This window comes from Alosa sapidissima, chromosome 4, assembly GCF_018492685.1.
Source record: "Alosa sapidissima isolate fAloSap1 chromosome 4, fAloSap1.pri, whole genome shotgun sequence".
Classification (NCBI taxonomy): domain Eukaryota; kingdom Metazoa; phylum Chordata; class Actinopteri; order Clupeiformes; family Clupeidae; genus Alosa; species Alosa sapidissima.
In genome coordinates this window covers 40,257,671-40,285,586 of record NC_055960.1, presented here as the reverse complement: position 1 = coordinate 40,285,586, position 27,916 = coordinate 40,257,671, and the positions used below count along the sequence as shown (strand labels likewise).

The window sequence follows — 27,916 nt, the reverse complement described above, 5'->3', positions numbered from 1 at the left end:
GATTGGTTACGGCAGATCCAGAGTGGCTCTGGGCAGATCCAATAGTTTTAAACTTCAACAGAGTACTCGCCTTCAAGGAAGTTAACGCTTGGCAATGGAAAGTGGCCAGACTCTCTGTACAAATTAAATGTACGTACGAGAGTCTGGATATTTCCAGGCTACTCTCACATGGCACTCCAACACACCAAAACCAACAAACAAAGGCCTTATGGTAACCTTACACATGATAGCAGAGCTACTCTACAAACGTATAAACATCACAAGTCACTGCAAGGATCATTAAAGTGATGACTTACAAAGCAGGACACACTGGAGTGCTGGGTTGAGATTAACAAAATGGGTGAACTTTTGATGAGCCCCTGGTCCAGAGCTACAGGGTTTCCTAGCTGGTAAACTGGTTAGGTGGCAGAGCCAAACAATCCTGCAATTTCTCCACAGCACTTTTTGTGCAAATTTAAGTGTACATTTAAGAAATGATAAACAATATAATAATAAAAAATATATAAACTTAGGGAGTCTTTTCACTAACAATCTATTTTTTTGGAGATTAATTAACTAAGTGCTGAGTGTGTTTCACTAATTCACGGATTGGGATAAATGCAAAGACCAAATTTCCCTCACGGGATCAAAAGAGTATACTCATACTTAAAAATTATACATTATTGCGGGAGCAGGCGGGAACGGGACTGAAAAATCTGTCCCACGCAGACCTCTAACTTAGGCCCTGGGGTTCTGCCTCATAGATAAGGACTGTAGGGCCTAGACCTTGGAACCTGGGGTTCTATGTTTATGGGCTGACTTATCCAAGTTGCAGTGCAGATGCATGTTTATGTGAATGTGACTAGCTCAGGTCCCTGGGAGCTCAACTCTAAGAATATTCTCGGTATTTCCAAACTCTTATCAATAAGATATATGAAGCAAGTAGTGTACATGACCAGCGTAAATCCAGTCAGTCCTATCAGATATATGAAGCAAGTTTTGTACATGATCTGCGTGAATCCAGAGTTCTTTCAAGGCTAAGTAGACCACACCAGTTAAACAAGGAGTGGCTGGAAATTTAAATAGACTTGATAGAGAAAATCAAATTTCAATATGGGACAAAATGAAACACATAAAGGATCAAACAGTAGTCTGCGTTTTGCTTGCATAATTTGAGACATAAAACATTTAAGACCAGATTAAATTAAATTGAATTTGCAGTGACAGTGCTAGTCATCAGAAAATCACAGGAAGAGCATTTGAAAACAACTTAATCATAATTCCTAATCTCCAGTCCTCCAGCAAGGTTTCCAACCAAAGACGTATTCTTCCGCTCTGGTCTACAAAGCATAAGCTCTGTGGGCATCCACGTCTCCTGAGGTGGAGTATCCTTGGGCGTTGATTGGCCAGGCCCCAGGGCTGGGGGCAGGATTCCGTGTGATGTGCTGGAACAGGACTCGTTCAGGAGGCAGGCCCACCTGGGGCAGGTGCAGACGCACATGATCCTCACGGCCCGGCCAGAAGGCACTCGGGTTAGCACGGCGAGAGCAGGGTCTTCTCCTGGTGTGACCACCAACAACAGATCAGACAGAACACCACATTTCACCAATAATATTAGTCTAATTCCAGTGTGTGTGAGAGTATTTGTGTGACTGATTGGGCTGATGTGTGTCTGTGTGTGTGTGAGAGAGTGTGACTGACTGGTGTGTGTGTGTATCTGTGTCTGTGTGTGTGTGAGAGAGAGAGAGTTTGTGTGACTGACTGATTGGGCTAATGGGCCCTTTTCCAACCTGGCGCATGGCAGAAAGTGGATTATTATCCCAGTGCAACGTTTATTCGTATCTTTTTTTGAGCAATGCGCCAAGGGGTGTGGCAATTAACAACCTAGATAGATAGATAGATAGATAGATAGATAGATAGATACTTTATTGATCCCCAGGGGAACCTAAGGAGGGGTCTGGCGCGTTGTCTAAAAACCTCTTACACTACCGAACACGCATTACGCCACTGACCACGAGAAACCTGGTCAGAACTCCATGGCAAGTTGTTTATATGTTATTTCAAGGGTGCATGGCTCAGTCCCTGCCCTGTCACTGCAAGCGTCTCATGCTTATTCAATCTTAAGCACACTATGTGGATATTTGATTAGTATATTAGTATATTTAGTATTTTAGTATTTTTTATCTTCTACTGTCTTTATTGCTCAGTGTTTTTTGTGTGTGATGTGTGTGATGTCTGTATGCTACTGAGACCTTGAATTTCCCCTTGGGGATCAATAAAGTATCTACTGTATCTATATGTGCGGGTGCACAACGCACCAAGCTTCTTTCATCCACAAACGTGCACCAGCGCACATCCATGCAAAACATTACAAGTTACACGATTACAATGGGAAACATAATTAGAATAAAGATATCACGAAATACATCTTATAATGAGTAGTTATTCACCATCATTTGCAAATTGATAATGATTAGGCGAGGCGAGAGGCAAATATGAAGCACAGCTGAAGACACACGGTCACAAGATGTAAGCAGCAACTCCTCTGCAGGATAATTGTCCTTAGGTTTTTTATTCAGTCTTTTGAACATTACTGGGTTAAGTGTTGCTTTTTTTCAGCCTATATTTTCGATGGCAACCTATTTTCAGTCAATAGTGAAAGTAACTGTGTAGAACTGTGTTGTCGTTGACTATGAGACCACGGTGAAGTTAGTGTCACTTTGCCAATGAGTTCAAATAATAGACGAGTGCAAATGCATGTAAGCTATACTCTGCTAGGTTTTAGTAAAGCATGGTTTAGTGGAATAACTGTTCCATGCGGTCTTGTGTATGAACAGATTCCTTCAAATGCGCCGCTCACCATCAAAATACCGATGCACTGTTTGAAGTTGACAGATGTCATTCTCCTTGGTTTAAATGATGTTAGCCCAAAACACACCCATGACTGATTAAGAAGCATAAGGCCTACCTTCTTGCGCCATGCGCCAGACATTTCATAATGTTTCATAACTAAACCACACCCAATATGGACCGTACAAACCCCGAAATTTGTTTAAAGCAACAGTAGTGAAAATGCCCTAAAAACAGCTTAGGGTTCTAAGGGTTAAAGCAACACCAAATGCCCTAAAGGTCGAAGTGCTCATAGGACAGTTAGGGGGGAACGTAGTGGCAGTGTGGGGAGTCGCAATGAGAATGACAGTAGGCCTAGTCAGAGCTGCGCAAATTCTCTCCACTCGGCGCGCGCGAGGCAGATCTGGCCATGCTGCTCGCATGGTGGAGGTGGTGACACGCTCTCTCCCTCTCCCACACACACACATTAGGTCATGCATAGTCTATCACAAGATGATGGGAATGCCGGCCCTGTATGGATAGGGATAGGGAGTCATTATCTCTACAGCAAAAGGCCTGCTGCATAAAAAAAAAAATGTCAGCCATTTATTAGTAATGATTTACACTGTTGATTTGCTATCTATTTCCCTGATCATTTAGGACATACACTATGTGTTCCTTTTTGTGTGTTCATGTCCTTGTGATGTGTGTGTCTTTGTCAGCTAAGAAAAAAAACAAAAAAACATCAACAAAAACAACAAAAAGAAAAAAAAATACTAACATTGTCTCTTGTCTTGTCTCGTCATCTCACTCCTGATCTGTGCCTTGCCGTGGCAAATGAGCTTTTGAACTAAACAGGTCTTGTCTACTTGTGTATGTGTGTCATCTGAATAATATATATGTGCCCCATACATGGAATCAGAGTGCCTACTGTATGTAGTAAATGGAAAATCTCTACAGCAAAAGGCCAGTCTACCGCTACATGCATTTGGTTTGTTTCTGCCATTTATTAGTAATGATTTACACAGTTTGTTCACTACTTACTATTTACCTGAGCATTCAGTATTGTGCAATATAGCATACAGAAGGTGAGGGACATTTTGGGGGGAAAGAAGTGGTGCATTTTATCATTCAAACATGCGACTTTTCATGAAAATTCTATAATCCAAGATGGCCGCCACCATATGACGTCATAATATGCAAATTAGATATAAACATTTAATCTCTACATAAACTTTGGGTCATCCTTAATATTTCTCTGATTTACAGAAAGTCTCTATCTCTTATCACTTTTAAGATATAGCCTTATGAAATGAAGATGTCAAAATTGATCGTTTCGGAAAAAAACCTCTGGCGCCTAAAGGGTTAAATAATGCACCATAAGGAGGGGTAATTACCTGACTCTAGCTAACTTATTTCCAGTGGAGTGTCAGCTGTTTTAACGGCTCCTTCTGTTACATTCTGCTCCTTTCATGTCCACTGGAACTGAATATCTTGTTTATGCCCAATAGGGCAACTCTCTTTATGCCCAATAGGGCAACTCTCTTTATGCCCAATAGGGCAACTCTCTTTATGCCACTTCGACACACACATAAATCCTTCTGCATCGTAACATGCTCATTCACTATGTGCAACTCCCAACTGGGTACGTGTAGACAGGTACACCAATTACCATTAACAATAGCCACTACAACACACCTGACATTCCACTACAACACACCTGACATTCCGCTACAACACACCTGACGCTCCACTACAACACACCTGACACTCCGCTACAACACACCTGAGGCTACACCATAAATAAATGAGCTGGCTAAAGAGCCAAATTAAGCCCTTATGTGGAGGGATGGTTAAGGGTAAATAAGAAATCTGATAAAGGGTAATTAAGAAATCTGATAAAGGGTAATTAAGAAGTCTGATAAAGGGTAATTAAGAAGTCTGACTAAGCGTCTGCTCACCCACTCATCTAGGCATAGTCCTCCTGAGAGAACCAGCATTCTGTTTTGTGCTGAACTTCAGCACAACCTGTAGAAAGGTTCATCAACTTCAGCACGACCTGTAGAAAGGTTCATCAACTTCAGCACGACCTGTAGAAGGTTCATCAACTTTGGCTCTTTCCGTATCGCTCTGTTCACATACATATACGCACCAAACATTTACACATGCACACACACACACACACCACAGGGGCAGCCGTGGCCTACTGGTTATTGTGGGGCAGCCGTGGCCTACTGGTTAGCGTTTCGGACTTGTAACCGGAGAGTTGCCGGTTCGAACCCCGACCAGTAGGTATGGTTGAAGTGCACTTAACCCCTCACTTCTCCCCAAGCGCCGGTTAAGTTTAAAATAAAAGTGTTTAAATGTAACTTTTTTTTCTTCTGGTCCTTATCTGAAATAGGTTTGAAAAAATCAATAATTATCGGTAACGACTGATATGAAACACTTATATCGTGATACAGTTTTCAGCCGTTTCGCCCAGCCATAGAGCAGACAACTCTGCTGACCAGCCATAGACCAGACAACTCTGCTGACCAGACATACTGACCAGACTACTCTGCTGACCAGACATACTGACCAGAATACTCTGCTGATCAGACATACTGACCAGACAACTCTGCTGACCAGACATACTGACCAGAATACTCTGCTGACCAGACATACTGACCAGAATACTCTGCTGATCAGACATACTGACCAGACAACTCTGCTGACCAGACATACTGACCAGAATACTCTGCTGACCAGACTCTGCTCTTCATGCATAAGAACCTCAATGTCACTCAAACTCAAAGTCTAACTCACTTTTCCCTGTGGACTTTTTTTGGCGGTTCATCTTCCTCCATCTCCTCTTTCTCTGCCTCCTTCTCCTCCTTTAAGGAGGGACCACTGGCCTTGGCCACGCCCCCCCGCAGACGCCCCCCGCATCCTGAGATGGGGCTGCTGCCGGCCTGCCTGAGGCTCCGCCCCCCCGAACCATGCAGGGGAAGGTCTCCCGGGTGCAGCAGAACTGAAAGAAAAGGACAACATATTTTGATTTGATTTATTTGGAATAAAGACAATGATATGATAATGATAAAGTGCAAGCACTTATTTCCATCATGGTCCCTGATGTTACTAGACAGGACATATATACACATAAAACAAAACAATTAAATATCATAAAAAATAGACTATGAGAGGCTAAACATATAAAACAAACTACCCTAACCCTACCTTTCTGTATTAAAGTGCAAATTGTGCATACACCAACAGACAACAACTCACATGAAGGACGACATGTTAGTGTCACAAGGGATTTAAATTGTCCATGAGCCAGGATTTTACCTTTTTCCTGAAACGATGATAATAAAAGTAATTTATTCCAGGTCACCACACCACTGTATTTGAGAGTACACTTCCCAATGTTTGTTTTGAACTTAGGCAAGTACAAGTCTGCATTACTAGCTCTGGTGTGGTACGCATGGGCATCCCTACTCCTAATGAAGTGATTTTTAAGGTATGCCGGTGCCTTATGATTGTAAACATTATGGACCACCCTGAGCTGGAGCTGTACTGCCCTAGCCTCCAGGGGGAGCCAGCCCAGCTGTTGGAACTGGAGCTTACCCACATGATCGCTTGGTGTGAGCCCCAGCACTACCCTGACTAACCTATTCTGAGAAACCTGCAGTTTGTCTTTTAGGGCCTTAGTTAGACCACCATACCATGAGCCAAGTCCGTAATCAAAGCAGCATAAGGCCAGTGAATTAGCTAGCAGTCTGAGGCTCACTGCATCAAGGAAAGGAGCATTCCTAGCTAGGAATCTGGATCGGCCATTTACCTTGCTCATGACCTTAGAGGCCATGCTCCCCCCATCTCGGTTGCTGTCTAAACAACATCCTAAATAGGTCACTGAGGGCTTGGCAGGGAAGAGCTGCCCACCAAGGCTGATACTGGACAACTCTTTCTTATACAGTCTTGGCTTAGAGCCAAACACTATGAATTCAGTTTTGGCCACATGAAGAGACAATAGCCAGATCTTACTGAATTCTTACTGATCTTACAGATCTTACTGAGGCTATAATAGCTGAATCGTCAGCATATCAAAACAAATTCTCATTGCAGGCAGACTTCATGTCATTGATGTAAATTAAAAAAAGTAATGGCCCTAAGATGCTCCCTTGGGGAACTCCACAGGTTACTAGTTGTTCATTGGATATATGACCTTGGAATTCAGTCTTTTGGGATCTACCCGTGAGGTAGGAAACAAATCATCTTAAGGCGGAAGGGCACATGCCCAGAGCTGCCAACTTATTGTACAGTAGGCTATGATCGACCGTATCAAAGGCCGTCTGTAAGCCAATTAGGATCGACATCTATTTCGCCCCTAATGAAGTCAGTAGACATGAGTCCGTTGAGTGTGACTGTCTGAACCCTGATTGGAATTCATAGAGGAGTTTGGCATCCACAGCATATTGATACAATTGTTCATGAACTACTTTCTCCAGGACCTTGGAGACTACACTCAAAGTGAAACCGGTCGATAATTTCCCGGATCAGACCTATCACCTTTCTTGAAAAGTGGTATGACTTTAGAATGTTTCATGTCATCAGGAACAGTGCCTTGCTCTAAGGACAGATTAATAATATGAGCAATAAAAGGGGCTATGAGATAAGCTGCGTCTTTCAAGAACCTGGCTGAGATATTACCTAGCCCTGTGGCTTTGGCAGAGTTTGGCAAAGACCCTTTAGCATGTCACCGATTTTTCGGTGACTATTGGGAGTCACACCTATCTTGGCATAAAAATCCTGAATGTGTTCAGGCCCGTACAAACTTGGGCTGGGTGGTAACTTCTCCACGAGTTTATGGGCAACTGAGGTGAAATAAATGTTAAAGTGATTGGCAATATCCTTCTTATTTACCTCTTTTCCATTAATGGAGAGAGTAATACAAGAACTGGGAGTGCTTTTGGTCTTTGATGAGCATCCTAGATTTTTCAGAACCTTCCACAAATGTTGGGGCTTGTTTTCATTTATCTGTTCCGAAAAGTAGGTCCTTTTGGACTCTTTGATTATACGTTGAGCCTCATTCCTACAAGCTTTAAACTGTGAGAAGTCAGCTGGGTCCCTTGTGCGTTTATACTTTGATATGGCTTTATCCCTAGCCCTGATGGCTTCAAGTAGCCATCTGAGTTGAACCAAGGCTGGGACCTTTGCTTTACCCTGACTGATCTTGCCGGAGCCACTGTGTCTATGGCAGAAAGGAACAGGGTTTTAAATTTAACCCAGGCCAGGTTGATATTCATAGTTTCTAGGACTGGTAACCAATCCAGTGTTTGGATTTTCCCTCTAAAACTGTCTACTGAATAGCGTTTGAATTACCTAATTTTGATTGTTTTGTATTTGTTAACCCTCTAGGCGCCACTGTCGAGTTTACTCGACAAGATGCGGTACTGAATAAAACGGCCGATTTAGTCAAATAGGGTGTCATATTTCGTTCGACATCCACTCCACTAGGTGGCAGACATGTCATACGTCATCCCCGAGTCCGAAAAAGGTCATGGTTTAAACAAAACTTTTGAGCTACAGCGCATTGAATCAGTGCGTGCAATACCGGAGCTAGTGTGCGTGTGAGCCACTTAGTCAGAGCGATATTGTCAACGTTAGCGAGTATTTGCATTAGATTATCGTCAAATGGCATCAAAAAAGTTTACCTGAAATGAAGTGTTGGGTCTTCTATTCGCGGACCCTGATTCTGAAGGGGAATATCTGCCTTCAGGAAATGACGGTGATTCGTTTAGTAAGGCTTCAGATGCGTCCCTGCCTTCAATGATGCAGCTGGACAAAGTGAGAGTTTACTCCATAGTTTAGCTTACACCAAGCACAAACGTTGAATCGTTTGCCCAATGTCACTGGTGGGAATAATGTTTCACGGGTTCGGAGTGTTCATCGGGAAGTTAGCAGGGTGTTAGTGGTGTGGCGAACAAGGCTGGAGGTAGCCTAATAGCGCTAGCTTCTGTCTTTTGCCTCTCCACAATCGCGGCGACAGTAACGTGGTGGAGCCTTTGTCTAACGCGACTGGGTATGTTAGACGAGGTCGAAGTGCTCATAGGAGAGTTAGGGGGAAACGTAGTGGCAGTGTGGGGAGTCGCAATGAGAATGACAGCAGGCCTAGTCCGAGCTGCGCAAATTCTCTCCACTCAGCGCGCGCGAGGCAGATCTGGCCATGCTGCTCGCATGGTGGAGGTGGTGACACGCTCTCTCCCTCTCCCTCTCCCACACACACACACACACACATTAGGTCATGCATAGTCTATCACAAGATGATGGGAATGCCGGCCCTGTATGGATAGGGATAGGGAGTCATTATCTCTACAGCAAAAGGCCTGCTACATAAAAAAAAAAATGTCAGCCATTTATTAGTAATGATTTACACTGTTGATTTGCTATCTATTTCCCTGATCATTTAGGACATACACTATGTGTTCCTTTTTGTGTGTTCATGTCCTTGTGATGTGTGTGTCTTTGTCAGCTAAGAAAAAAAACATCAACAAAAACAACAAAAAGAAAAAAAATACTAACATTGTCTCTTGTCTTGTCTCGTCATCTCACTCCTGATCTGTGCCTTGCCGTGGCAAATGAGCTTTTGAACTAAACAGGTCTTGTCTACTTGTGTTTGTGTGTCATCTGAATAATCTATATGTGCCCCATACATGGAATCAGAGTGCCTACTGTATGTAGTAAATGGAAAATCTCTACAGCAAAAGGCCAGTCTACCGCTACATGCATTTGGTTTGTTTCGGCCATTTATTAGTAATGATTTACACAGTTTGTTCACTACTTACTATTTACCTGAGCATTCAGTATTGTGCAATATAGCATACAGAAGGTGAGGGACATTTTGGGGGGAAAGAAGTGGTGCATTTTATCATTCAAACATGCGACTTTTCATGAAAATTCTATAATCCAAGATGGCCGCCACCATATGACGTCATAATATGCAAATTAGATATAAACATTTAATCTCTACATAAACTTTTGGTCATCCTTAATATTTCTCTAATTTACAGAAAGTCTCTATCTCTTATCACTTTTAAGATATAGCCTTTTGAAATGAAGATGTCAAAATGTATCGTTTCGGAAAAAAACCTCTGGCGCCTAAAGGGTTAAATGTGACTCTTTGCATCTTTCTAGTGCAATATATTAAAAAGTGGTCACTCAAAGAATACTCTATTACCCTGCACTGGGAGATATTCTCCTTATCTGAAACCAAAATTAGATCAATTATACTCTGGGTAGATTTGCAAATTCTGGTGGGGTCTATATTTATGAGTGGGGACTCATTGAATGCCAAGCTGTTTTCGGGAGCTTTGTCCTAGAGTGCCAGCAATCTAGACCATTGTTGATGATTTTTGTACAGCCACAGCATATTCTGTGTTATAGCTATGAACACATACAATGGCTCGATTAAAAGGTGAGACTTTAAGCTCTCGGTGGGTGCAAACCGTGTATTTCTACACGCCTCTGTTCCTGATAAATCCCAATCTAAATAGTGGCTAGTTTTCATCAAAATCGCTGTTTTTTTTCTAGAAATGGAGATGTAACGTCTTTCATGAAATATGAAGTGTTGCCTGTTACTTACTTGTGTAAACTTTCCGGGAAGTGATCAGCGAGACCTGGCGAGACTGCCACCTAGTGACCCACGAAAATGCCCTGGTTTTGACCTGACGTGCATGCGTCACTGATTCGACCCAAAGCGGCAACCGAATTATGATAAAATGTCCAGATAAAATGTCCAGATTGTGCGTTTTCATGAGTTTTCGAACAGCTGAGGGAGGAGGCTACTTGAAACTGTGAGTTTCGGTCGGTGTGAGCGAGCGGACTTTCAGTTGACAGTAATTAACACCCTTTTGAACAATCTAAGCTGTGCGAACGTCAGAGGGCGGGATCAGACGTGACTAGCTCCTTATAATATCGGAGCACCTCTCAGGTAATCAGACAACAACTGCAGTGAGTTGGGAGAGAGAAAGCAAGAACACATAGGCTACTACTGGCCAATCCTCTCCAATTGTTTAGAATTGGACTCTGGGCGTTTGGGAACAGCTGAGGGAGGAGGCTACTTGAAACTGCGAGTTTCGGTCGGTGTGAGCGAGCGGACTTTCAGTTGACAGTAATTAACACCCTTTTGAACAATCTAAGCTGTGCGAACGTCAGAGGGCGGTCTACGCTGATTCATCATTAGTGAGACACGAGGACAGCTGCATGCAATTCCTATCAGCATAACAATAGTGGCTGCTGCTGAAGCGTCAGCATAAGCGTCAGCCCTCGTTTCAGCCGGCCTCGTTTAAGACAGACGCAATCAAGACAAGCAAGTTTACCTGTGCAAGGTCACCGAGCACAGGCACCGACAAAGGCAAAATGTGCCATTCCACCATATCTGTTATCACCGGCCATTGCAGAAAACGGCATCATGCCAAAAGGGGCAGAAATCGCCTTAACCTCCAGGAACTTAACCGGTCCTCACCGACAGAAACCTCCTTCTCCATGGGCTTCTGGAACTGTCAATCCGCAGTCAACAAAACGGACTTCATAGCTGGCTATGCCAACCACCTTTCATTGGAACTCCTTGCTCTCACTGAGACTTGGATCAAACCAGAGAACACTGCCACCCCGGCTGCACTCTCCACTAACCTTACACTATCCCACACCCCTCGCCTATCTGGACGAGGAGGCGGGACGGGCCTGCTGATCTCCAACAAATGGAAATTCACCCCGCTACTGCCTTCAAACAAATATGTCTCATTCGAATTCCATGCCATCACAGTGATCGCCCCAGCAAAACTCAACGTGCTGGTCATCTACCGCCCTCCAGGCCAACTAGGCGACTTTATTGACGAACTTGACACTCTGCTATCCTCCATCCCTGAGCATGACTGTCCGCTTCTTGTTCTCGGTGATATGAACATCCACTTAGATGCCCCAGGCTCAGCGGACTTTTTGGCCCTGGTCCACTCCTTTGACCTCGAACTGGTTCAAAGCCCACCGACTCACAAAGCTGGCAAAGAGCTTGACTTGATCTTCACTCGGAACTGCAGCACAGACACCCTCATGGTGACGCCTCTCCATCTTTCTGACCACTTCTTCATCCAGTTCAACGTCAGCCTGACAGAACAGCCTCCGGCTCCTCAGCCGATGGTCACGTTCCGCCGCAACATCCGGAACCTGTCTCCAACGCACTTCTCCTCTGTGGTTGCCTCCGGTCTACCTCCACTCAACACCTTCTCCTCTCTGGAGGTTAATGAGGCCACTGACTCACTCTGCTCCACACTGACCTCGTGTCTAGACGAGCTGTGCCCTCTTACCACAAGGCCAGCTCGATCCAAACATTCTCATCCATGGCTAAATGATACCCTCCGATCGCAGCGCACCAAACTCAGAGCGGAGAGGAAATGGCACAAATCCAAACTAGCTGACGACCTCAAAAACTACCAGACACTCCTGACCTCCTTCTCAGCCAGCATCACTGCTGCTAAGACTGCTTTCTACAATGACAAAATCAACAGCGCTACAGACACTCGAAAACTTTTCTCAACCTTCAAATCGCTACTCAACCCTCAGCTGCCTCCTCCTCCATCCAGCCTTACTGCAGATACCCTCGCCTCATTTTTTACAAACAAAGTGGCGGCAATCAGCAGTCAATTCTCTACATGCCCACTCAACGCATCTGACTCAGATACCGCACTCCTACAACCTCTAGGGACTGCTGGAACATCTTTTTCAGCATTCACGCCTCTCTCCGAGAGTGAAGTGTCCAGACTCCTGACATGCAGCCGTCCTACCACATGCTCGCTGGACCCTATACCTACGAGCCTACTTCAGTCCATCAGCCCGACCATCGCTCCAGCTATCACACATGTGATCAATGCCTCGCTAACCTCCGGCACATTTCCTACAGCGTTCAAAATGGCCCGGGTAACACCGTTACTTAAGAAAGCTTCTCTCAACCCTGCTCAAGTCGAGAACTACCGCCCTGTCTCACTACTGCCTTTCCTATCCAAAGGCATTGAACGAGCAGTCTCCAAACAGGTCTCTGACTTCCTTTCACAGAACAACCTTCTGGATCCAAATCAGTCTGGGTTCAAAAGCGGCCACTCTACCGAAACGGCTCTGCTGTCTGTAACAGAAGCCTTAAAAGAAGCCAGGGCGACCGCTCGGTCATCAGTACTCATTCTGCTTGACTTATCGGCTGCCTTTGACACGGTTAATCACCGTATCCTACTCTCTATACTCACTGACATGGGAATCTCCAGTTCTGCTCTCTCCTGGTTTGAATCCTACCTCACAGGACGCTCGTTTAACGTATCATGGCTTGGTCAGCTATCTGCACCTCACCATCTCACCACAGGGGTCCCCCAGGGCTCAGTGCTGGGCCCCCTCCTCTTTGCTATCTACACCACCTCCTTGGGACAGATTATCCGTTCGCACGGCTTCTCATACCACTGCTATGCAGACGACACACAGCTCTATCTGTCCTTTCCACCTGATGACCCCTTGGTTTCAGCACGGATCTCGGATTGCCTTTCAGACATAGCTACATGGATGAAGGCACACCACCTCCAGCTGAACCTCTCAAAGACTGAACTGCTGGTCATCCCAGCTAAACCTACCATACACCACGACATCAACATCAAATTTGACTCCCTGTCTGTTTCACCGACCAGGACTGCAAGAAATCTAGGAGTTGTTCTCGACAACCAACTAAACTTCTCAGATCATGTTGCCTCAGTCGCCCGGTCATGCCGTTTCGCACTCTACAACATACGGAAAATCAGGACTTACTTGACTCAAGATGCTACCCAACTTCTGGTTCAGGCAATAGTCATCTCACGACTCGACTACTGCAATGCCCTCCTGAAAGGTCTCCCAGCCTGCGCAGTGAAACCACTTCAGATGATCCAGAACGCGGCGGCGCGCCTGGTCTACAACCAACCCAAAAGGGCACATGTTACCCCGCTGCTCATCCAGCTACACTGGCTACCTATGGTGGCCCGCACCAAATTCAAGTCTCTAACGCTTGCCTACAAAGTAGTCTCCGGTTCTGCTCCCACCTACTTGAATGCCCTCATACAGACTTACACTACCTCCAGACCGCTGCGCTCCTCTGACGAACGACGTCTAGCTCTACCTCCGGTACGCTCAAGCCAATCCAAACTTTTCTCATCTGTTGTTCCTCGTTGGTGGAACACACTGCCAGTTCCTACAAGGGCAGGGACATCCTTCTCCACTTTCAAAAAACTCCTCTAAAGAGCTGGGTCTTCAGAACATCTACTCTCATAGCAACACTTACAACAAGTCTTACTGATCCTAGCACTCACCAGCCGTTTTAAACTGACAAGTAACTGTTAAAAACAGCACTCACTGATGCACTTATTAATACTGTACTCTAATGTTTTTTTAAACTGTTCTAAAATTGTGAGAATTGTTCTAACACTTACTGTTTACCATGTTGTTAGTCGCTTTGGTTAAAAAAGCGTCAGCCAAATGTAATGTAATGTAATGTAATGTAATTTCCATTCATCACAGAGTTCCCAAAATCACATAAGGTGTGTTAGAGTGTCTAGTTTCGTAATTTAAAAAAAAAGCTAAAAACGTAACTTTATGTTTTTGGCACTCAACGCATGGGAAGGAAAAACGTAATATTACGTTTTTAGCACTCAATGAGTTAATTATTTGGGTAAGGCCGAACAAATTGCAACATCTTGAATAACCACTGTAAGTGGGGCAAGCTTTCTTAGTGACATCATATTAAAATCACCTATTAAAATGCATTCCCTCTCCATCCATTTAGGATATTTGTTTAATACGTTCTCCAAGTGCTCATAAAATGAATTTTGCTGAGGAGGCCGATAACAGACCCCTAAAAGAATGGGCTTGGTTTTTCGAAGGCATATGTCTATCATTAGGATCTCAGCCTTGTCAATGATCAAATCCTCCCTTACTGAAAAGTGTAGGTCCGATCGAATGAACACACAAACTCTGCCTCCGTTCCTATTTCGGTCTTTCCTAATTACGCTATAGTTGTCCATTTCGATCTCAGAGTCATTGATACTGGGATCAAGCCAGGTTTCTGAAATACATAAAGCGCCCACCTGCGATACACATATACACACACATACACACACAGAAACATAAGCACACAAAAGCTAATTTAAAACTTCAAAATGGTAATAATTTGCATACAAAACATTTGTATTGACAGCTAAAAAGTCTATTAAAAGCCTACTGTAGCTTTTTTTCACCAAAAGGGCACAAAAACTTCTCCTAGAGTGACATCTGAACATGCATCTATAGGCCTACCTGTCACCCAACCTTTTCACGCACTGGGCTCCCATTTTAGCCATCTGAAACGCCTAGTCAGAGACCTAGGTTTAGGGCGTGTCCAGTCCACATCCGCTAATTTAACAGCGTGATTTTGTAATCAGACACCAGGCGCATTGTTCGAAAGGGTTGTTCTTATGTTTCTTAATCAGTCATGGGTGTGTTTTGGGCATAACATCCTTTAAACCAATGAGAGTGACATCTGTCATTCCCTTTAACACTTTGAGTGCCAAAAACATAATATTGCGTTCTTTGTTCCCATGCGTTGAGTGCCAAAAACGCAATATTGTGTTTTTAGCTTTTTTTTAATCATGAAAATAGACACTCTAATACACCTTTGGGAACTCTATCATGAACTGAAATAGATGACGATCGAAAACTCATGAAAACACACAATCTGGACATTTTATCTGGACATTTTCTCATAACTTGGCTTTTCATGGTTGCCGCTTTGGGTCGAATCAGTGACGCATGCACGTCAGGTGAAAACCAGGCCATTTATTTTTGTGGGTTTATCACCAAGACAAAATCTCTCTTCATTTTCGTCTACAAAATGAGAAGACCGAATATCTAGCTGTTACATTTTCAAAATATTCCGAATAAGTTCATGCACAGCAGCTTTCCTGTAGGCTAGTCTACGTGCTGTTGCTGCAACCCTGTGGCTGCAACACGAAACTACATGCCGGCCCGCGAACTAATACAAAATAATATGTAATTCAGACCTTGAGGGTATTTTTAATTGCAACAAAGAACAACACTGGTTAAAATAGACAATAGATCCAAGACGGTGACAAATCCCATTTGTAGGCTACTCTCCTCCACTAGACATCCAGAGCTTCGATTCAAGCCCAAATTCGCTGCACAAAGTTTCAGTTTTCATAATATCATAATTCTCTGTGCAAAGTAAAGTACAGTGGGTCCCGGTTAAAAATTGACACTTCATTCACGATCAAGGTGATTCACGCAGCTGGGTGAAATGTAAGTACAACTGCAGCCGCTTGGGGGCAGCATAGTCCGCTGTGGTGTTCCGCGGTCGAACCGGACAGAGCGTTCGACAGCAAGGGCTGTGATTGGCCGAGTTTTCAGTGTGTTTCTAGCAGCCCCTGCAACATGCTAGTCCACTGTAGCCTATAAGCTTTGAACATAATGTTAAACATAGTTTTGGATTCAATGGCAAGATTTCTTGATTGTACAGTGCCTGTCTCTCAGTAATGTTTTAAAATGAAAGCTTCGTCAGCTGGCAGTAGGCTACTTTGTCGGCAGTCATGAGAAGTTCACTTGCTAACAGAACATAAATATGCTGCCCAGAAACCTTGTGAATAGTTCTGATTTTTTTTACTACACTAACGAGGTTGAAATATAGCCTTTGCCTACAGCATCTCCAAAGGAAAACGAATTCGGTCACTCAAGACTGTGCCACAGCAACCAGTGTAGGCTACAGTCCTTACCCAATAGGCCTACTCGAAGCAGATAGCATTGTCTGACGGTCGAGTGGGTTAATGCATGTATTTCCAGAACAGGTCTGCAACTTTCAGGCAGTTCTGAGTTCGAATCTAGGCTGGAGCAGAGCCCTATAAAGGCCTAGGCCTATTGTTATCATTTTTTGCAAGGTGTTGCTCCTGGCAAGACTTGTTTATAAGACGTTTGGTGATTAATTGATAGCTGTTTTTGGGACACATTAAACGTTCTTTATAATGAGCGCATACAGGGAGTAAAACGACTGTTACACGCTGTTACAACTGTAGGCTACAATGATTGCAATACAAAAATATGTGCGTGTTAGTTTAGTTAGTTTTGTGATGTTTTACACTTTTGCCTTATGTGTTTTTAGGTTTGAGGGCTTTTTTGGCAAGATTGACCTTGGTTAGACTCTGCATATGTTATTTCTCCATATGGAAAATAAAGTCAATTTTCGACACACGTCTGTTATTAGTTCAATAACAAGTGTTGCTTGTTAAAACATGTGACTAGTGAAACTTAAATGATTTTAGAAATATTTAGCCAAAGCCAAAAAGTGTTCCTTTGTGCCCCGCGCTCCCCCACTGCTTGTGAAAGAAGGGTAAAACCTTAATGTCCCAAAACAGCAACAAGTCATAATGGTAGGCTACAGGAAGTGGGGGGAGGGTATGGGATGACCAGAGCCGTCTTCGCTGTGCTATTCCGAAAGCATCTTCTATCGTCTTTCCAGGCGCACACAGCTCGTTACCATATAGCCTATCGACTGCCTTAACAGATAGGCTCTGCTCTTGGGTTTGGCCTCACAGCGAACTCAACCCTTATGTTGCTTGCAGTTTGTTAAATAAAGCGATGCAGATTACATTATTTATTTCTGATTAATTGCATCTTTTGATCCCTGTTGAAAAAAACAGCTAGAAACCAGCTTATGCTGGTAGCTGGTTTTAGCTGGTCTTTGCTGGTTTTCTTCCAGCTCTTGCTGGTCTTTGCTGGTGTAGCTGGTTGGACCACCAGCTGGATATGCTGGCGTGACCACCTGAGGAAGCTGGTCATGCTGGTTTGACCAGCCTGTCGTGTGAGATACAGCTGGTGCAAGATGGTCATGCTGGTGACCAGCCTGCCAAGCTTGACATTGTTGGTATAAGATGGTCATGCTGGTTTGACCAACATAAGCTGGCATGGCCAGTTAAACCAGCAGTGTAGACCAGCAACACCAGCTAAAATGACCAGCTTGAGGTGGTACGACAAACAAAACCAGCTGAATTACCATCGCTAGGTGGGTAAACCAGCTGAAGGTATGTTTTCGCAAGAGATTTGCTGGTCTAGCTGGTCAACCATCATAGGGTGGTCAAACAAGCTGGTCAACCAGCAAACCACCTTTAGCTGGTCAGGCTGTTTTTTTCAGCAGGGATGTCTTTTGCAACATCTGCTTGTTGTTCAACAATTGCTGGTGTAGGCCTACAGGCTATAATCAATTAGGGACTGTTCGTTATTTACGTAAAGGGCTACCGGAGGAGTTTTGGGAGCATTAGTCAAAAAAGACGTGACCCTCCCTCGCCAGCAAAATTTTTTTCTATGACCCTCCAAAGTGATTGAGAAAAAACGCATGACCCTCCCCAGTCAATTTATTGATGCCTTCTGTAGGCTACTGGATCAATTTGGGAGCTTGCATGCTACGACTCCTTCCTTGAAATGCCTTGAAAAGGCTGTCGTTTGCACAATTTCACAAATAATCACCGGGGCCGAAACAAACCTGTCAACTTTTCCTGGGTTTATTGCGTATTTTAACTTTTCCCTCTCTGTCTTAGGAGGAGCTGCAGGGCCGTCGCAAGGGGGTGTGAGGCCCTGTGCGAACTTGACAGATGCAAGGCCCTTTTCACTTACGTGAATGAAATCATGCTATAGCTTACTTTACACATAGCCAAGGCTACCGTAGGTGCATTTTAATAGCCTAGTCTAATAAGCTACACCAGCTTGTCGTTGGGGGAAATTGTAGGGGAAATTGTATAGCCTATACCATTAGCTGAGTCACATATTTGGCCATATGGTGTTTATCATAGGCTACATCACGAAACCAAATAATGTAACAAATAATGTAACGAACACTTTAACAAGGGGAATTAATTGGGCATGAATCATTGTGCTGAACGGTATTTGTCTATGGAAACTGGACTGTAGGCTAACACTGACTCGCCATATCCTGACTCAGGAAAAAAAACATTTTCTTGCTTTGCCGCAAACTCAGCAATGAAATCATAGGCCAGTTTGCAGGTAGCCTAACGTCTTTTTCAATTCATAGAAGGGAGAGCCCAGTCTCTCCTGTGACATGGAGGTGCGCAAATAGTTTTTAATAGCCTGTTCAACTTCGAAAAGCTTCGTTCAACCGATGCCAGTCACTGATCGCAATTTCAAAGTTCGAGAAGCTTCGTTCAATCTTTTTAAGTTTTAAGTGCAGTAGGCCCCTTTCTGTCCCCTTTGGAATTATATCTCGAGCCCATTATAGCCTAAGGTCCAGTGCGTTATGTCCTGGGATTCGGATGTGCTCAAAAAGAAAAGAAAAAACACTTTTTTTTATAGATGGTTATGAGGAGCAATATGAGTCTGAACTCAGTGTCATTCAGACCCAACCCTCTTGTTGCTTTGATATCTTTTTAGTTGTCGTTTGAACGTCGGCAAGCAGGCATGTTGCGGTTGCAATTTAAGTGAAATTTCTACAGTAGGCCTACAACATGCAACATGCTTGTTAGGCTGGGCTACTGTCAATGTACTTGTACAGGTAAATGTTCAACAATTGCTGGTGTACAGGCTATAATCAATTAGCTAAATAATTTGTCCAGCTGTTTAAACATTTTTTCGTGCTACATTCAAACGCAAAAGGTGCTTTGATATCTTTTTCGTTTGAATGTCGGCAAGCAGGCATGCTGCGATTGCAATGAATGAGGATCATTGGTTTTATCTGCGGATTTATTTTTTGCATTATTTTGAATATGACTCGCTCCATTCTCAATAGCACGTCTACTTTTTCCACACGCATCTAAGTTCTAACACACATATCCCCTCTCGCTTTCTCTCTCTCCATCCCTGCGCACAGTGCTTTCTTAAAGGAGCTGCACCATTTTACAACAATTGCATCTACATTTTCATATTAGAATGTTTTGTCAAGTGTAAGCTTAAACTACCGTGATCAATTTAAGTTCTCGTGCCTCTGCTAAAAGTCTCATGCGCTTACACTATCAAATCTATAAGTAAACATGACAAATAGGGTATAAGATATATAAACTCACGCTATTGTATTATCATATATGTTTGGTAATGGCTCAACTTTCTCTGATTGTTCTACTGACTTGGACTGACTTGGAAACTGCGTCATGGAAGCAGTAAGTCAAGTCGCATCAAAAATAGTAGTGGCAGAACTCCCAAGTGACACCTTGTGGTTGTTTGTGTCAACTGCAGTTTGTGCCATTTCTGCTGAGAAAATGGGGTGCGTGATTCATGAAGGAACCCGTCCAAACTTAACTGGGACCCACTGTAAGGTAAGGCGCTCTGTGTGAGTGAATGTCATGGTGATTTGCACCATCACCATGACACTCACTCACACAGAGCACCTTACCTTACCTTACTTTGCACAGAGAATCACAGGTTCTGTCCCTGCCTCAGTCATTGCAAGCGCCTCTTGATTATTCACCCACTATGTGGATACTGTTTTTAGAATTGATTTAGATTAAGTGTTATTTAGTATAATTTGTATTTTAGTATATTATATTTAGTATATAGTATAGTATATAGTATATAGTATAGTATATATAGTATATTCTTTATCTTCTACTGTACTTATTTTTTCTGCGGTTAGTGAATGTGTGTGTGTGATGTCTGTATGCTACTGAGACCTTGAATTTCCCCTTGGGGATCAATAAAGTATCTATCTATCTATCTATCTAATAAGCGATGCAGGCCATAATTTTCCACAAATTGAAGCAGAAATCGGCCGACACCAAATGTTGAAAAAACTTTCATGTGTGATGAAGTCTTGGTAGGCTATGTTATTCATCTTTTCTGAATGAGAATATCTGCCTTTTGGATTCGTGATAGTCCTGGTGCGTCTGTGAATGGAGGTGCGTCTTTGCGTCAGTGTCCACTAAGCATACCATGCTTATTTCGACCCTCTGCCCAACATAGCTGGAGGTGGCAGTGGTAATCGTGATGATAGTGTCTGTAATGGACATGATACAGACAGCAGGGCTAGTAAAAATAGGGCTCTGAAGAGCTACAAAGTCACCCTCCATAGGAACTGATTTGACCTGGCTACATTATTGTGGGCCTATAATAACGGTTTGTGGTTATAGGCTACTAATAGTTTACTATTGTTGGTTTACATCTTAGGCCTGCTGTTTTCCTGTTCATTTGTTATATGGGTAATATGACAAAAAAGAAAGTAAACCTGCTCAAATATATTCAACATCCAGTATTTACTGAAAGATGCATAATTTGAGGTGCTTGCTGCAGTGGCAAATTAGATGGGTAAATTTACCCCCTTCATGAACTTTTGTTTATATTCAAAGATTTTTATATTTACAGTAGGACTTTATCTCTGACCACTTTCAAACCTTTTGATGTCAAAATCCAATGGTGTTGTTTTAACCCTGGCGCCTAGTTTGCCATGCAGGTTTAAATAAGTAATGAGGGGAAATATTTTTATTTGGTGTGAAACACACACATACCTGTTTTAATGCATTTTGTTTGTTTTTATAATTTGTAATAATATTTATTTTATCATTATTTTATTTATAAGCAAAGGTTGCTAGCACAGGTGTCTAAAAAGAGATAAAAACACTTGCACTTTCTGTTTGCAGTTTTGTGTGGTATTTGAAAAAAAAAAAATCATTGCATTTTCAGAAATAGCCGGCCCTCCAATCAGATGACGTTGGCAGAAGTGGCCCCCAGCTCATTTGAGTTTGAGACCCCTGACCTAAGCTTTATGCCACAATGCTACATACCCAGAAGTCCATACAAAAATGTTCAGCAAGTAATGTCAACCATTTAACTAATTACACTGATGATGCAAAGTTTGCTAGCAAGAAAGCTAATATGGAAAGTTCGCTAGCAAGTTAGCTAAGATGGGGGGGGTTTGGGGAATGTGTTGCGTTTTGGCGCATATCGCCATTTAGCGTGGCGGAGTAAAACATTAATACTTGGGTCTACGACAGTGTTTCTCAAACCTTTTTTAGACGAAGGACCACTTAACCAATAAAAAAGAAATGCACGGACCACCTAGCTAAAAAAAGACTTTATAGTATAGTATAGTAATAGTATATTAGCCTACACATTAGGCCTACTCATTGAACCACCTTGCTTATTGTCTTTGCACTTTGCTTATTGTGTCAGAGAATTAATATGATTTAAACTGGCATATCTTACATAGACAGTGTTGCAGAACTGTTTGGATTTACATACAAGTTGGTTCAATATTGCAAACAACTCATCTATATTATATTTTACCATGTCTGCTCACGGACCTCTTGGGATAGCTTGCGGACCACCAGTGGTCCCCAGACCACACTTTGATCATGACAGTGGTCCAGTCAAATTTTTACTGTCTATGGTCAAATCCCAGCCGAGCTATAACTGTAGCTCGAGTTACCTGTGCATGTAAACATACTGACTGACAAAAAATCAGAATGAGTAATTATAACAGACGAGTAGCCCTGTGGACACACAATATTGTTGGAAAATTGAGATGTGTAAAACACTATTTGACTGAAATGGTAATCAGAAATAATTTGTTATTCAAAATAAAGACTAACTTGAGATACCTTTAGTTTTCTTTTGACTAAAACTAGACTAAAATGTCGACACTTTTAGTCGACTAAAACTTGACCAACAAAAATGATATTTGAATAACTAAATATGACAAAGACTAAAAAGACATTTCGTCACAAGACTAAAAATGAATGTTAACTATTGAAAATAGGTGACAAAATTAACACTATATCCAAAAAACAGCGCAGCATGCAAAGTGTTAAGAGCAAGCAGTGAAACATGAAACATTGGTATTTTGACCAGCGCTGCTACTTGCATGCGAGACTATGCAACACAGGGATTTCACTAAATCTTGCTTTACTAAAACATGTGTGTGACTAGCAGAGTATAGTCTTCGTAAATGTGTGTGTGTGTGTGTGTGTGTGCGTGCGTGTGCGTGTGCGCGTGCATGTGTGAGTGTGTGTGATGTGTGTGTGTGTGTGTGTGTATGTGTGTGCGTGCGTGCGTGTGTGATGTGTGTGTGTGTGTACCTCTCTGCATGCTGCGCTGGCTGATGTGTGTGTATGTGTGTGTGTACCTCTCTGCATGCTGCGCTGGCTGATGTGTGTGTATGTGTGTGTGTATGTGTGTGTGTGTGAGTGTGTGTGTACCTCTCTGCATGCTGCGCTGGCTGATGTGTGTGTGAGTGTGTGTGTACCTCTCTGCATGCTGCGCTGGCTGATGTGTGTGTATGTGTGTGTGTACCTCTCTGCATGCTGCGCTGGCTGATGTGTGTGTATGTGTGTGTGTATGTGTGTGTGTGTGTGTGAGTGTGTGTGTACCTCTCTGCATGCTGCGCTGGCTGATGTGTGTGTATGTGTGTGTGTATGTGTGTGTGTGAGTGTGTGTGTGTGTGTGTGAGTGTGTGTGTGTGTGTGTGTGAGTGTGTGTGTACCTCTCTGCATGCTGCGCTGGCTGATATGTGTGTATGTGTGTGTGTGTGTGTGATGTGTGTGTGTGTGTACCTCTCTGCATGCTGCGCTGGCTGATGTGTGTGTATGTGTGTGTATGTGTGTGTGAGTGTGTGTGTGATGTGTGTGTGTGTGTGTGTGTGTGTGTACCTCTCTGCATGCTGCGCTGGCTGATGTGTGTGTATGTGTGTGTACCTCTCTGCATGCTGCGCTGGCTGATGTGTGTGTATGTGTGTGTGTATGTGTGTGTGTGTGTGTGTGTGTACCTCTCTGCATGCTGCGCTGGCTGATGTGTGTGTATGTGTGTATGTGTGTGTGTGTGTGTGTGTGTGTGTACCTCTCTGCATGCTGCGCTGGCTGATGTGTGTGTATGTGTGTGTGTATGTGTGTGTGTGTGTGATGTGTGTGTGTGTGTGTACCTCTCTGCATGCTGCGCTGGCTGATGTGTGTGTATGTGTGTGTATGTGTGTGTGTGTGTGTGAGTGTGTGTGTGATGTGTGTGTGTGTGTGTGTGTGTGATGTGTGAGTGTGTGTGTGATGTGTGTGTGTGTGTGTGTGTGTGTGTGTGTGTACCTCTCTGCATGCTGCGCTGGCTGATGTGTGTGTGTGTGTGTGTGTGTGTGTGTGTGTGTGTACCTCTCTGCATGCTGCGCTGGCTGATGTGTGTGTATGTGTGTGTGTATGTGTGTGTGTGAGTGTGTGTGTACCTCTCTGCATGCTGCGCTGGCTGATGTGTGTGTATGTGTGTGTGTATGTGTGTGTGTGTGTGATGTGTGTGTGTGTGTACCTCTCTGCATGCTGCGCTGGCTGATGTGTGTGTATGTGTGTGTGTATGTGTGTGTGTGTGTGATGTGTGTGTGTGTGTGTACCTCTCTGCATGCTGCGCTGGCTGATGTGTGTGTATGTGTGTGTATGTGTGTGTGTGTGTGTGAGTGTGTGTGTGATGTGTGTGTGTGTGTGTGTGTGTGTGTGTGTGTGTGTGTGTGTGTGTACCTCTCTGCATGCTGCGCTGGCTGATGTGTGTGTATGTGTGTGTATGTGTGTGTGTATGTGTGTGTGATGTGTGTGTGTGTACCTCTCTGCATGCTGCGCTGGCTGATGTGTGTGTATGTGTGTGAGTGTGTGTGTGATGTGTGTGTGTGTGTGTGTATGTGTGTGTGTGTGTGTGTGTGTGTACCTCTCTGCATGCTGCGCTGGCTGATGTGTGTGTATGTGTGTGAGTGTGTGTGTGATGTGTGTGTGTGTGTGTGTATGTGTGTGTGTGTGTGTGTGTGTGTGTACCTCTCTGCATGCTGCGCTGGCTGATGTGTGTGTCCTGCCTCTGGCTCAGCTCCAGGGTGTCCAGGTACTCTCCCAAGCCCTGGCGCCGGTAGCGGTCCACCATGTGGCCCATGGGGCCAGCCAGAGAGGAGGGGGCAGAGTGGGCATCCTGCACCCGATCACATGACCGCAGGGTCCGCAGGATCGCCAGGACCTCCTCATCCAGCATCCCTCCCTGCACACATGTGAGAGTGTGTGTGTGTGTGTGAGAGTGTGTGTGAGAGAGAGTGAGTGTGAGTGAGAGTGTGTGTGAGTGTGAGTGAGAGTTTGTGTGTGAGTGTGTGAGTGGGTGTGTGAGTGTGAGTGTGAGTGTGTGTGTGTGAGTGTGTGTGTGTGTATCCAACCTTCCTGCGCTGCTGGTGGTAAATCCTAATCCTGTGGCGTTCCTGTTGCTCCTGCAGCAGTGTGTGTAGAGGAGCCAGTGTGTGTAGAGGAGCCAGTGCGTGGCTGCCCTCCTCTGTCCAGTCCTGGATACCTGCAGCCAGCTCCGCCACCGTCACACACACGCCATCAGCACTCAGCCACCCCATCAACGCCTCCAGCCTCTCCTCTGAGACCTTCATACCCGTCTACTCGCGCACACACACTCACACACACACACGCACACACACACACACACAGCCATAGTCATTATCATAATCATCATTGGCAATAGAAGCAGCATGCAGCTATATTATTAAAACTATTATTGATATTAGTTATTTACTTTTTCAAAGTAGTTTACTTGCAGTTAATTACTTTTTCAAAGACAGCACGCAGATCACGCCGGGTTATTTTCCCGGTGCCCCTCGTGTCCAGCTGGTTGCACACCTCTAAGATAAGGGTCTCGCGCCCGCGCAGGTGCTTCCGCACCTCCTCCGGATCTCGTGCGCCCACGTGAAGCGTCGGAGTTTCACAGATTATTGGTTCCAAACGCTGGGTGAAGAGACATGTTTCAGTGCGATAGACTAGCATTTCTCTCCAAGATATCTGCACTATTCTCAGCCTACCTTCGCGGCGGGTAACAGCTGGGACTCAGAGCCGACCGGAGGACATCCTTTATGGACACTCCGCTCCCTCTCCGCCACCTTCAGCTCCAGCTCGGTCACGGTGGGCTTGTTGTTAATCCACTGGCTCAGGTTTCCGATTCCGTTCAAAATTTTACGAAATGCTCTCCGTTCTCCGACCCATTCCTGGTTCGCTATTGTATTTTCAATTGGAAAACTGGTAAACTGCTGCACCGGCGAGTCCACTGACATCACCGCTGTGTCTCTGGTTTTCTGTGAAGTTGGCGTGTGGCGCTGTAGCCCTCCCATCGGGTCTCTCTGAACTTTGTTGACGACATGCATTGGGGGCGCGATTATAATCCGGTCTCGAGATTTTGGTGGCCCAAATACACGACATGCCATTTTAAAAAAGTACGTCTGTACCAAGTCTCTTTTCTTGTATCTCTTGAGCAGCTCCTCTATCTCCAAGTCTTCCATACTTACGGGTGGCATTACTCAACAACTTTTTCAGTCGAGCAGAGTGATTTGTAGCATAGATCTAGCCAGCAGACGGAGAAATAGAATGCAACTGAACATCGTCTCAGATTGAGATACAAACACTGACAAAGACATGACTTTTACATACACACGCACTCTACCGTAACCCCTCGACCATGGAAACAAGCTTAGAAGCGCTCCTCCTGTTTACACTCGTAACCATGGTTCCGAAGTGGCGCGTTGCGCTTGGATTCCAGTTGACCGATTTCAGGTCCCTAACAACCAAAGATTCTAGAGTGGAGCTCTAACAACCGTCGTCAAGAACGAACTCAGAAGCCAAGTACTCGTTTGAACACGGACGGACAGCGCACATTCAAGTCAATTTTATTTTTAGCACATTTAAAAAGCAACAGCATTTCACCAAAGTGCTTTACATAAAAAAGTCAAAGTCAAAGTCTGCTTTATTGTCAATTTCTTCACATGCCAAGACATACAAAGAGATCGAAATTACGTTTCTCACTATCTCACGGGGAAGACAAGACATAGTTTACCAATTAAGTCCACAGACAAACATAACATTCAAGTAAACAATAAAAAGTAAATACGAAGGCACAAATAATGAAGAAATAAGAGCAGCAAAATTGGGTTGGAATTGTGCAATTGTGCATATACAGTCAATATAATAGTGCAAAGTCAGGCCAATAAATGGCTGAGGTAGTTCTGTTTGACCTAAGTAAGCAAGTGGCATAGTGGTGCAAGTTATGTAAGACCAGCAGAAGTGTTGTGTTTTCAGGACAACAGGACAACAAGTTACAAAGTGTACAAGTGGAGTAGTGCAAGGTAGCCATTGTGGGTCCACAGTCCAGGATGTTATGTAGCTGAGGGTGGAGGGGGGAGAGAGTGTAAGACGTCACTCGTCAGGACCAATGAGGGAACTGGGAGTGGTCGAAGGAAATCGTGAAGTTGTCCGTGCGCTGTAGGAAATATATCAATTGATTATAAACCCCTGTTAAACCTAATAAATCTGACTCCGCTCATTATTAGAAAAGTTTCAGTTCATTGTAACATTGTTATCCTTAGTGAGTTGGTACGCCCACAATGCATATTGTTAATGAGAATGCCTAACTCGTTTTCTTGTGACACGCGCTCAAGCTTAGGAATATATACTATAGGTCTCCTCTATCTGCCGATTAATTCGGGCGGTTCCTAAACATAACACGTATTGGTCTGGAAGTGGTCAGAGGTTACATGCTGATCCGGACTGCAATACTCACCAGCGTGTTAGACAGTCAAGCAAATTCCTATGCTACAGGGGGTCAGGCTGTGCTAGGTTTTCGCGACCAATCTAGGACCATCGCTGACAAACTGCCCAACGCTGTGTAATGCTTGGTCATTTCATAATAACATGCTAGCTCCCAGGTGATTTAGTTTCTACGGCGGTGATAACTAATCTCAATCGTTCATTATGCTAGAAACGTTACCTAAACTGCTACTCTGGACTATAAATACAATAGAAAGGCTATGCGGGTCAGAACATAACAATTTATTTGTCAGATACAAGCTATTCATCCAATACATTATAGAAGGTACATCTAAATGAATAATGTGAAAGTTACGAAAACAGGTTAAAGGAACATTTAGGAAACCATATGAAGCAATCAGAGAATGAACATACCAGCTCAGAGGATGATGCACCAGAGTGGTGTGGGAGATTCTGACTACAGAATGGCTCCTAGAATGCTCTGTGAACCTCACTTAAATAGTTTACCTAGTTTGTGGTTACATTGAAATGGATCACATGATTGG

General features: G+C 43.9%; 1 protein-coding gene across 2 annotated transcripts; it reads right to left on the bottom strand.

The window, feature by feature from the left end:
* Positions 1-1,147: 1,147 nt before the first annotated feature.
* si:dkey-197j19.5 lies at positions 1,148-26,342 on the bottom strand. 2 transcript variants are annotated; one of them, XM_042090349.1, is made up of 6 exons: positions 25,637-26,342; positions 25,458-25,562; positions 24,992-25,216; positions 24,609-24,822; positions 5,614-5,818; positions 1,148-1,539 (listed from the first exon to the last, which is right to left on the bottom strand). In XM_042090349.1, exons 1-6 carry the CDS (start codon positions 26,123-26,125, stop codon positions 1,320-1,322), a joined length of 1,458 nt encoding a protein of 485 aa, XP_041946283.1. In that variant the 5' UTR covers positions 26,126-26,342; the 3' UTR covers positions 1,148-1,319. The 2 variants fall into 2 exon arrangements, with proteins under 2 accessions (XP_041946283.1, XP_041946282.1); XM_042090348.1 differs by having other exon boundaries at positions 25,386-25,562; positions 25,637-26,341.
* Between the last annotated feature and the right edge of the window lie 1,574 nt (positions 26,343-27,916).

Excerpts from the sequence above, each read along its gene's own strand:
- si:dkey-197j19.5 (XM_042090348.1), bottom strand. The coding sequence starts at position 26,125 with ATGCCACCCGTAAGTATGGAAGACTTGGAGATAGAGGAGCTGCTCAAG. Across the intron at positions 24,823-24,991 it reads ACCACCAGCAGCGCAGGAAG|GGAGGGATGCTGGATGAGGA; the intron begins GTTGGATACACA and ends ACATGTGTGCAG. Across the intron at positions 1,540-5,613 it reads AAAAAAGTCCACAGGGAAAA|GAGAAGACCCTGCTCTCGCC; the intron begins GTGAGTTAGACT and ends TGGTCACACCAG.